The sequence below is a fragment of the Thunnus albacares genome, chromosome 16 (assembly GCF_914725855.1).
Source record: "Thunnus albacares chromosome 16, fThuAlb1.1, whole genome shotgun sequence".
NCBI lineage: Eukaryota > Metazoa > Chordata > Actinopteri > Scombriformes > Scombridae > Thunnus > Thunnus albacares.
Window position 1 is genome coordinate 15392859 of NC_058121.1, and position 12046 is coordinate 15404904.

The 12046-nt window shown below is 36.4% G+C and overlaps 2 protein-coding genes across 2 annotated transcripts; both read left to right on the forward strand.

The window, feature by feature from the left end:
• The first annotated feature begins 679 nt into the window (after positions 1-679).
• Positions 680-4111, forward strand: LOC122999677 (E3 ubiquitin-protein ligase TRIM35-like). The gene is made up of 6 exons (XM_044376801.1): positions 680-1489; positions 1593-1688; positions 1772-2002; positions 2109-2131; positions 2691-2809; positions 2963-4111. The coding sequence occupies exons 1-6, from the start codon at positions 1085-1087 to the stop codon at positions 3469-3471; spliced, it is 1383 nt and encodes a 460-aa protein (XP_044232736.1). The 5' UTR covers positions 680-1084; the 3' UTR covers positions 3472-4111.
• Positions 4112-8564: 4453 nt separating this feature from the next.
• On the forward strand, positions 8565-11340 carry LOC122999676 (zinc-binding protein A33-like). The gene is made up of 6 exons (XM_044376800.1): positions 8565-9166; positions 9270-9365; positions 9449-9679; positions 9801-9823; positions 10404-10522; positions 10670-11340. Exons 1-6 carry the CDS (start codon positions 8762-8764, stop codon positions 11176-11178), a joined length of 1383 nt encoding a protein of 460 aa, XP_044232735.1. The 5' UTR covers positions 8565-8761; the 3' UTR covers positions 11179-11340.
• The last annotated feature ends 706 nt before the right edge of the window (positions 11341-12046 follow it).

Genomic DNA, 12046 nt, shown 5'->3' on the forward strand with positions numbered 1-12046 from the left:
AATTGTAATTGCGGTTATTGCATTTAACTGGATCAACATTTCAGCAGCAACAGTTTCTTCCAATGACTTTTTTATGCTAAAACACCACTTTACACCTGTGTGGCAAATATTCTCTAGTTTATGTGAACAAAGATGAGCAGCCCACAAAATCTGTAAATGCACAGAATGAGAGTTATCCTCAAAACTATCATCCTAACTGCACAACAGCAGTCCAGTGATGAGTGTGCAGCCGGCAGTAAACATGCTAGTAGATTAACTGACTGGTTCAAAGTCAATAACAGTCACAGTCTGTGTGGCTAAACTGCCCACTTGTTTCCAACCTGTCTGATTGTCTCACCATTCATGTTTGTTACTCTGTTGGACATATTTTTAGGGATGTTGCCACTTTCTGAATTTACAGCATTTACTTTAGTAAGTACAATTTCTTTAAAATCTGTGTGTATTCATCACTGGATTAAAATTTTCCATTCAAGTATTGAACCTACACTAAAAGTGACCCTGTACCCTGATTTGTGTCTGCCCTTTCGAGCTTCAGGTTACTCTTCCCTTAAAATAGTGACGTCTACAAAGTCTACAGGTGAAAGCTCACTGTTTGCCATTAAGGCACAATTGAGTATGGGTTAATACTACTGTTCCATTAGTCTTTTCTACTCACGAACCATCTGAGTAAAAGTACTAAGAAAAAACAGGAAAAATCTGATAAACGGGAATATTTCTTTCCTTATCCTTTGGTCAGATGAATGTGTAACTATTCATTTCCCAGGGCAGGGCGGACCTTCACAGATTAAAAAAAAAAGCAAAAGCTCCTCCTTTTTACACAGAAAACAGGAAGAAGTGACCACAAGTCAGCACCAAAAGCTACACGTGTTAATCTAGTAAAAATAGGAGTAAACAGGAAAGACAGTCCAGCGGTGCGTATGTATGTGTTTATACTGAGATTTTAAAGGTGTTTATTGATAAAACCGCGACTAAATTACTGAAAGTGAGCGCTGTCTGAGCAAAAACGAGTCAATCTGTGAAAGTAAGTTGTCTGTCTCAGAGTTCATACAAGCATTAAAAGACACCTACGGAAAACAACGACAGAATGGCTGCCAATGAATCGCCATCTGAAGTGGACTGCTCCTGTCCTGTGTGCTGTGACATATTTAAAGATCCTGTGGTCTTGTTGTGTGGTCACAGCTTCTGCAAGTACTGTCTTCAGGAGTGGTGGAGACAAAGTAAACTCCAGACGTGCCCGGTCTGTAAGGAAATATTTCCAATGGCTCAGCCTCCACGTAATCTGGCACTGAGAAATCTTTCTGACACCTTGAGACAAGAGAGGAGTCAGAGAGCTACGACAGGATCTAAAGAGTTCTGCAGTCTGCACAATGAGAAACTCCAGCTCTTCTGTCAAGATGATCAAGAGCTCATCTGTTTGATTTGTAGGGATGCAAAAAAACATAAGAAACATAACTGTGTCCCCATCAATGAAGCAGCAAAAGACCATAGGGTAAGCAATATAGTTTAATATAGCAACTGAGAGAGGTCCTGGGCTTGGTAGTTTTTTATACTAATTTTAGAAATGATTATTCTTGTTCTTGTTATACTTATAGACCAAACTGAAGGTTCAGCTGATGAATTTAAAAAGAAAACAGGGGTCATTCAAAGCAGAAAAACTCAAGTGTGATAAAATGGCCAGCCACATCACAGTAAGTCACAAACATGATGTTTACAGCGATAGCCAGTATTATATCATGTAGTTTACTTTATTAAAAAAAGTGTCTCCCCTCAGCTCCAGGCCCAGCAGACCGAGAAGACGATAAAAAAGGAGTTTCAAAAGCTGTACCAGTTCCTGCGGGCAGAAGAGGCTGCAAGGATTGATGCTGTGAGGAAAGAGGCGACACTCAAGAGTGAGGCAATGAAGATCAGGATTGTAAACCTGACTGCAGAGTCCTCCTCACTCTCAGACAAAATCAAAACCATACAGGGGGAAATGAAAACTGAAGACATCTCATTAATGCTGGTAATTAGTGATCACTTGTGTCAATCAATATCCAGATCCAAATATTAAACATCTAGCAAAATTAGATGTATTAATTTGTTTATTGTGTTTTCTCTTTATTTTATAGAATGTCAAATCCTCTATTGAGCGGTAAGCAGCTTCATGTACACTTCCGAAGACATATTAGACAGCTGAAACAAGCAATATATTGTATATTTGTCTTGCAGTTTATGCTAGCACTGCCAACATGCATTTTGTCTTAAGTACTTGACATTTTTAGTACACCTACCTTTAATAAGGCACAAGTTAAGAGTCTTTGAATTAAAATGTAGGTCTGAGACTTTCAGTGGTTGTGATGGGAGGCAAATATCAGCTCACAACAGAAAAAAATCCAATCTTTTACTGCTCTGTGAATTATTGTCTTATAGATAAAATGTAAAACAAAACTAATATATGCTAAAATATGGCATGTTTATTCACTGGCCTGGCAAATCTACAGTAGCCTATACTGATTAAAACAATAGATGAAAATTTCATGAAGGATTTCATTAGGAACAAAGTATAAATGAATTCCTCTTAATTCATTTATATCCTGCTTAGATTTAATTATTTGCTATATCATGAGTGCATTGCTCCAAACATAAATGTTGTCAATATAGTGTTTCAAAATATTTCTCTCGTAATTCTTGGCTACCTAATATTCTTTCAGATCCCAATGCAACCTGCCAAAACCAGAGACTCCATCAGGAGCCCTGATCGATGAGGCCAAACACCTGGGGAACCTGCAGTTCAAAGTCTGGAGGAAGATGAAGAGTATAATACAGTATAGTAAGCAGTGTATTGTTGTTTCCACCTTGCCATATTTTGATATTTTATTCTGCAGGAGCATTTACAGGTAACTAATGAACTCTCTTACCAAAACTTTACTTTAATAAACATCTCAATAAACTTTCCATATTGTTTCTATTTTTCCCTCTGAAGCTCCTGTAACTCTAGACCCCAACTCTGGTGGCTCATCATTGACTATATCAGAACAGATGACGCGTTCAACAGTAGCACCACTGTGGCAGCCACACCTTGACAACCCAGAAAGATCAGAGTATCGGAGTGTTTTTGGCTCTGAAGGCTTTAGCTCTGGGAAACACAGCTGGGATGTGGAGGTGCGTGATTATTGGTCTGTTGGTGTGGCTACTAGAACCGAGCCTTTTACCTCTGAAAACATCTGGGCCATCGAACTGTGTGTGTGTGCTAACACTTTATTTGAACATACTTCAGGGAGTACGAGAACCATATGTAAAGATTCATTTCCCCAGAGGGTGAGAGTGCAGCTTGATTATGACCAAGGAATACTATCATTTTTTGACCTGGATAGGAAAACACTTGTCCGCACTATCAAAGACACTTTCACAAAACCTGTTTTTCCATTTTTCCGTGACAATGCAAAAATCCTTCCAGCTGAATTGTCAGTGACGGTGAGACAACCCAGATAAACGTGCTGCATTACTGCATTAGTTCAAACAACAAGATGAGGCCTTCACACAACCGTGTTTTGGGTTTGTGTTCATGATATTGCCTAACTTAGCCAATCCCAGGCTTGTGCCACATTATGGTTTTATCATCATATTTTATTTTAGCATTCTCTTGAATTCTCCATATGTAGTTTATGTTTCTCACATATTAGTATATAGTTATAAATCTTGTTCTCTTTCTGTTTGTTTGATGTCAGTATCCAATGACATGTTAACGTTGGAGTAAGAGTTTTCTTCTTGGTTTTGTCTGTCTTAAAGGGTTACTCCACTGATTTTACAGATGAAGTTCAGTTTACTCGTCATGAGTATTACTACTCAACCTTTAAAAACACACTGAGAAAAGTTTGAGAAAATAACCCTGATGATGTCACAAGGTTTGAGACTTAAAATATTTCCAGAAAGCCTGTGTTACAAACTGGAGGTGTTGGGTTTGAAAGAAGTGGGCATTTAGTTGTCAGAAAGAGTCTAATGAAAGATCTTATTGAGTTGCAATATGGGAAGTGCAGGATCCAGGATACTACTAAATCAGTGGAGTACCCTTTTACCTTTTTTCATTCATTGTATGATGTTAGCAGATTGCATTATTTAGTAACTAGCAGAACAAGAGTCTATAATGTGAATTCCGAGATTTTAAATGTTCATCTGTAATTTTCTGTAGTGGTCCCAGTAATATTTGTTGTTATAGTGTACTGAAGTAGCACATTAGTTACATGACATGGTTAAGCTACATTTGAATAATAATAATAAAAAAAGAAGTTAAATAATAAATATATAAATTAATTCAGTTGCAAGAACAATACTATCCACTCATATTGGAGCATGTATATTAAAAGAATACATGATATGATGAAAAAAAAAGCAAACAAGTATCAGCAAGACACATGTAAAACAATTTAGGTAGACAAAGACAAGATCTTGATCACATTTGTACAACATATTTATTCTTTTATCTCAATTGTAATGGAAATTCATGACCTGAGTAGTCGCAAGTTTTCATGGATATGTTTTTGCAGTCGACTTGTGGAGTGAATCTTATGTAAATTTGATCATGGCATTGGGTTATTTCTTCGGCAGAAGTTCATATCTCCCATTACAATGTTGACTTTTGATAAAGTTGGATAAAGGTGGTCAAGGTGAAATGTATCTTAGCATCTGTGGATCTATACACGGTGATTACAGTCCGGACATTTGAGGTAGTGGAGGTTATTTGGAATTTGTCTTCTGTAGTTTGGTTTAACAAGACAAACTCTGAAAGACAGTAGATTGCAATGGCTTTTCCACAGCCTGCACCATTGAAGTGTTGTTGTTTGTTGTTTAGCTTACAGAGTGAGAAGTTAGCTTTTGTGTTTAGCTTTTGTGAGAAGTTACTAGAAGCCAGAGTCTTCATCATTAAATTTTACCATAACATATTTTACTCTGTTGAGTGAGTCTTTTTGGAATCCAATGACTTCTCCTAAGGCGCCATTAGTTATGTTGTCTGTCACATCTACATTGTATGTTAGCATGACTTAAGCACCAATTTTGAGTTTTAAGCAAAATTGTAATGGTGTGGTCTTTACCATTCCTGCAGCTTCTTGTTTGGGAATACATGTTGGTCTTGTTCTGCTAGTTACTATAGCATGTAATTCTATCAGTTCACCCGTAAGTTGGTTCAATTTAGCAGTATTGACTGTACTGACTATTTTGTTGTTTCCTGTAATCAAGAGAGCTTTTTATGGCAAACCAGGACTTTTTCTTGTATGTGTTTGGCTTTTCAAAAGTGCTATATTAATGTCTGTGTATTTGCCTATCCTGATTCTATATAGTAAATCAGCATATTGTAAATCCTCACCCTGTCTGTGGTTTGTTTTTGAAAGATATAACTTCAAATTCTTTTCCAGAGGGGATCAATTGCATCTACTATTTTTGGATTACAAATTTGTGGGTGGATTGAATATAAGAGCACCAAGAGAATGTTTTATGTGAAGGATATCTCCAAATACAATACATGCAACACCTCCAAATGGTAAATTGTTTTGAAAGATGTCTTTGGAAAGTCTAAAATAGAGCTGTTAGAGCATGTCTGGTTTTACAAGGTTGATTTTGTCGATAATAATTAGCCCTAAGTTTTGTAGTCGTTTCCTTCTTTTATCCTTAATTCTGCCACCCATTGATATTAGGTCATTGTTGAAATGCAATTGGAAGCTGAGTGAATGATCTGGCCTTTGATGTCAAAGCCAACTTTAAGATATAGGGGTGATTTGGATCATGTCCACTGTTTCTGAATATTTTCTCAAAAAATTTGTGTGAGGACATCAAAGATATGGCTTTTACCTCAAAATGGGCAATTTTGGAAATTAACAACTTTTTTGCTATTCAGATACAGACTACACCAACCTGAGTCAACCATCCTCCCTTCTCTAGGTTCATAAGATTTATGGACAAGCCACATTCCTTCTAAGCGTGTCCCTCTGTCTTCCTTTCTCCCTTTTATTCACAAAGAATGTCTAAAATAGTTAAAAATGCTACTAAATATGTATCTTGACTTGTCTAACCAATATCAACTTTTGTTGTGTTTCAGAACAATTTAATTAGTTTGATATTATGGAAATCCAAACTCTGCTTTAAAATCTGTTATAATTAACAGATTTTGATCATCTGTCTGCCATGCATTTCTTTGAGAGTTAATATAAGAGCCAAATATATCAAATGTATTAATATGTTTGACTTATTATTCAAACATATTATTACATTTGATTTATTTGATATTAACCAGCGGAAGTGTATTATTTATCTATGGTTTGATTGCTAGGATAATGCTTTCTTAATAGATGTAATTACAGATTAGGAAATGAAGTTTTATTGATTTTATTCTGTATTTTATTTGGATAATCAATATTAGAATTTCTGAGTGTTTTCTCACTGGTTCATGATGTGTTGATGACTTGCCAATGACAACAGAAATGAGTGAATCATCAATTTGTAAACATATAATTTTCAGATATTCAACAGGAATCTCCCTTTTATGTGAAGGTCAGTTTTTCTCTTTTTTCCACACAAATTAATCAATTAGTAATCAATCAAAAGAGCACCAAGGATCCTTTTTACTTTTAAAACATGCCTCCTAGACTATAAAACTTTTACAACTCTTTGTCAGGCAGCTGTTGCTTATTCTGTTTTCTCTCGGCCTTATCAGCCGTGATGGCCGTCCATGCTTTCTGGCTATTGTCTTTTTTATTCTGACTGAGAGCTGAAAGCTCCATAAAGAAGAAAAGACTGCAAGATGCCTAAGAAAAGTTATGCCGTTTGCCATTTGAGTATCTATTATTTTTGTAATCTCCTATTTCATCATTTAAACTATTAAAGGCGTTTCCAAGAACTCTTTTGATAAGGTTGAGCATCCAACTATGCAGCCATGCATCAAGACTAAAACACACAACCCTACGGTGTGCAAGAAGTGCTGAACTTGAGCGCTTCACTGAAACTGTAGGGGTTCTCATCTGGCTGTCACTCATTTATTCATTTTGTCTACAATAACTTGTCGATTTAATTTACCCAGTCAGTCATGCATTCATTCATTCATTCTAGTTGTATATATGTATGTGTGCTTAGTGTTTCCCATTCATCCCTATCCCTTTGTAGTTAAATAAATGTCTTGACTCATAGCCAAGTTGTTGTATATGTACATTCTTTTATATCAGAAGGTGGAGGTCTGTGTATTCAGAATGAATGAATCTCAGATATAAGACTGATTAATTAGATTTAATTGTTTTCCCTCTTAATTAATTATTTAATTAGATAATTAATTGGTTAATTAGTCCATAGAGATGGTGCCCCTTATAATCTTATGAGTGCATATTATTAATTTCTAAATGTATGTTACCTATAAGACTCCCCCTCTAAACCTTATTAATACTAACACACAACTGTTGTAGATATAGTACAATTCATTGTTGTTTTATGTTTCCTGCTCTGGCATCAGTACCCAACACCAGATATTGAAAAGAAGTCTTACAAGGGTTGAATAGCAGGATTTGAAATGATCTGGTCCTGCTCTCCAGGAAAATTACTTGCTGGATTCTGGGATTTATAGCATGTGCATGCTTGTATGTTCATATACTGAAGACTGTTGTATATTACCTATAAGACTCCTTCTCCAAACATCATTAACACTAACATGCAGCTGTTGTAGATATAGTACAATTGTAATTGCTGTTATTGCATTTAACTAGATCAACATTTCAGCAGCAACTGTTTCAACACCACTTTACACCTGTGTGGCAAATATTTTCTAGATTATGTGAACAAAAATGAGCAGCCTACAAAATCTGTAAATGCACAGAATGAGAGTGATCCTCAAAACTATCATCCTAACTGCACAACAGCAGTCCAGTGATGAGTGTGCAGCCGGCAGTAAACATGCTAGTAGATTAACTGACTGGTTCAAAGTCAATAACAGTCACAGTCTGTGTGGCTAAACTGCCCACTTGTTTCCAACCTGTCTGATTGTCTCACCATTCATGTTTGTTACCCTGTTGGACATATTTTTAGGGATGTTGCCACTTTCTGAATTTACAGCATTTACTTTAGTAAGTACAATTTCTTTAAAATCTGTGTGTATTCATTACTGGATTAAAATTTTCCATTCAAGTATTGAACCCACACTAAAAGTGACCCTGTACCCTGATTTGTGTCTGCCCTTTCGAGCTTCAGGTTACTCTTCCCTTAAAATAGTGACGTCTACAAAGTCTACAGGTGAAAGCTCACTGTTTGCCATTAAGGCACAATTGAGTATGGGTTAATACTACTGTTCCATTAGTCTAGTCTTTTCTACTCACGAACCATCTTAGTAAAAGTACTAAGAAAAAACAGGAAAAATCTGATAAACAGGAATATTTCTTTCCTTATTCTTTGGTCAGATGAATGTGCAACTATTCATTTCTCAGGGCAGGGCGGACCTTCACAGATTAAAAAAGAAGCAAAAGCTCCTCCTTTTTACACAGAAAACAGGAAGAAGTGACCACAAGTCAGCACCAAAAGCTACACGTGTTAATCTAGTAAAAATAGGAGTAAACAGGAAAGACAGTCCAGCAGTGCGTATGTATGTGTTTATACTGACATTTCAAGGGTGTTTATTGATAAAACCTCGACTAAATTACTGAAAGTGAGCGCTGTCTGAGCAAATACGAGTCAATCTGTGAAAGTGAAAGTAAGTTGTCTGTCTGAGAGTCAAGCATTAAAAGACAACTAGCCTACGGAAAACAACGACAGAATGGCTGCCAATGAATCACCATCTGAAGTGGATTGCTCCTGTCCTGTGTGCTGTGACATATTTAAGGATCCTGTGGTCTTGTTGTGTGGTCACAGCTTCTGTAAGCACTGTCTTCAGGAGTGGTGGAGACAGAGTAGATTGAAGACGTGCCCGGTCTGTAAGGAAATATTTCCAATGGCTCAGCCTCCACGTAATCTGGCACTGAAAAATCTTTCTGACACCTTGAGACAAGAGAGGAGTCAGAGAGCTACGACAGGATCCAAAGAGTTCTGCAGTCTGCACAATGAGAAACTCAAGCTCTTCTGTCAAGATGATCAAGAGCTCATCTGTGTGATTTGTAGGGATGCAAAAAAACATAAGAAACATAACTGTGTCCCCATCAATGAAGCAGCACAAGACCATAGGGTAAGCAATATAGTTTAATATAGCAACTGAGAGAGGTTCTGGGTTTGGTAGTTTTTTATACTAATTTTAGAAATGATCATTCTTGTTCTTGTTATACTTATAGACCAAACTGAAGGTTCAGCTGATGCATTTAAAAAGCAAACAGGGGTCATTCAAAGCAGAAAAACTCAAGTGTGATAAAATGGCCAGCCACATCACAGTAAGTCACAAACATGATGTTTACAGCGATAGCCAGTATTATATCATGTAGTTTACTTTATTAAAAAAAATGTCTCCCCTCAGCTCCAGGCCCAGCAGACCGAGAAGACGATAAAAAAGGAGTTTCAAAAGCTGTACCAGTTCCTGCGGGCAGAAGAGGCTGCAAGGATTGATGCTGTGAGGAAAGAGGCGACACTCAAGAGTGAGGCAATGAGGATCAGGATTGTAAATCTGACTGCAGAGTCCTCCTCACTCTCAGACAAAATCAAAACCATAGAGCAAGAAATGAAAGAAGAAGACATCTCATTTATGCTGGTAATTATCACTTTATCATCAAATTATCACTTGTGTCAATCAATATCCAGACGTAAATATTAAACATATAGCATAATTCGATGTATTGATTTGTTTATTGTGTTTTCTCTTTATTTTATAGAATGTCAAATCCTCTATGAAGCGGTAAGTGGCTTCATGTACACTTCTGAAGACATATTGGACAGCTGAGACAAGCAACATTTTGTATATTTGTCTTGCAGTTTATGCTAGCACTGCCAACATGCATTTTGTCTTAAGTACTTGACATTTTAGTACACCTACTTTTAATAAGGCACAAGTTAAGAGTGCCTTTGTGATGTCAAGTCTTTGAATTAAAATGTAGGTCTGAGACTTTCAGTGGTTGTGATGGGAGGCAAATATCAGTTAAGAACAGAAAAAATCAAATCTCTTACTGCTCTGTAAATTATTGTCTTATAGATAAAATGTAAAACAAAACTAATATATGCCAAAATATGTCATGTTTATTCGCTGGCCTGGCAAATCTACAGTAGCCTATACTGATAAAAAAATAAATGAAAATTGAAGATGAAGCATAGCATTAGCAACAAAGTAAAAAGTCATAAATTAATTCCTCTTAATTCATTTATTTCTTGATTAGATTTAATTATTTGCTATATCGTGAGTGCATTGTTCCAAACATAAATGTTACCTAGTGTTCTAAAATATTTTACTGGTAATCCTTGGCTACCTTATATTTTTTCAGATCCCAATGCAACCTGCCAGAACCAGAGACTCCATCAGGAGCCCTGATCGATGAGGCCAAACACCTGGGGAACCTGCAGTTCACAGTCTGGTGGAAGATGAAGAACATAATACAGTACAGTGAGTAATGTATTGCTATTTCTGCCATGCCATATTTTGACACTCAAAGCTGCAGTTTAATTACTGATAAATTACTTTTTATTTATTCAATAAAAGCATTACTTGAAAAAATAGTCCAGTAAACTCACTCTCATTTTTTCCATTCAGCTCCTGTAATTCTGGATCCAAATACAAGCGGCGAACTTCTGACTCTATCAGAGAATTTGACTCGTTCGACATCCGGAATGAAGTCTCAGCAGCTCCCTTACAACCCAGAGAGACAACCCAACTTGAATGTTCTTGGATATGAAGGCTTTAGCTCTGGGAAACACAGCTGGGATGTGGAGGTGATGGATTATTGGGCTGTTGGTGTGGCTACTAGAACCAAGCATCAAACATCTGAAAAGGTCTGGGGCATTTACCTGTATGAAGAGTTTTCAGGACCTTTGTATGAACGTCCTACAGAAGAATACATAGGTTTCATTTCTGAGAGGGTCAAAAAGGTCAGAGTGCAGTTAGATTATGATCAAGGAAAACTGTCATTTTTTTGCCTTGATAGGAAAACACCTCTACATACCATTGAATGCACTTTCACAGAACCTGTTTTTCCATATCTTTATAGATGTGCAAAAATCCTTCCAGCTGAATTGTCAGTGAGGATAAGACAACCCAAATAAACATTCTGCATTACTGCAGAGGTCAAACAACAAGACGAGGCCTTGAACTGCCTTATTTTGGGACCTAAAGTGTTGTATATCACCTTAGCAAATCCTGAGCTTGTTACCAGTTTGTATCTTTTTATTGTAATATTTATTTTTATTCTCAACTTTTCCATATTTAGTTTAAAAAATATTCAGTTTAGTTGTCATGAAAAGTACTATTCAGCTTACAAAAAAACGGTATATTATACTTTGTTCTGGCTTTGGAAAGGGCTTTCCACAGTTTTAAAAAATAACCCTGATGATGTCATGAGGGGTTACCCCAGCTTGAGCTTGAAATGTAAATTTTTTTACCAAAAGCATTTGCGTTACAAACTGGAGGTGTGGGGATGCAAGAAGTGGGCATTTAGATGACAGAAAAGGTCTAATGAAATATCCTATTTAGTTTCATTATGGGAAGCATGGGATCCAGTGTTTTTGGAGCTTGACCCATACTAGAAAATAAAAGTCTGAATATTCCGGCATCTGCTGCTTAAATTACAACTATTCTTTTTTAAAAATCTATTTTTTAAAACTCTTGTGAGTACCACAGTGTTATGGAGGTACTAAATTACGGAAGTACCCTTTTTCAGTCATTTTGTGTTATTGGCAGATTACATGATTTACAGTTTGGTAGAGGTAAAACTAAACAGATGAATCTGCTAAAAGTTTGAGTTTTGTTTAATTCAAATGTACACACTGTGATGATCTGATGTCAGTTGACATTTCAATGTGAATGAAACTGATGTTCAGAGTTTAATAAATAATAAAAGTGAGTGATTTGAGTGATTTCCTCAAGAACTTGCTCTTCAGTTACAATTGGGCTTAACTGTTATGCAATGAAGGT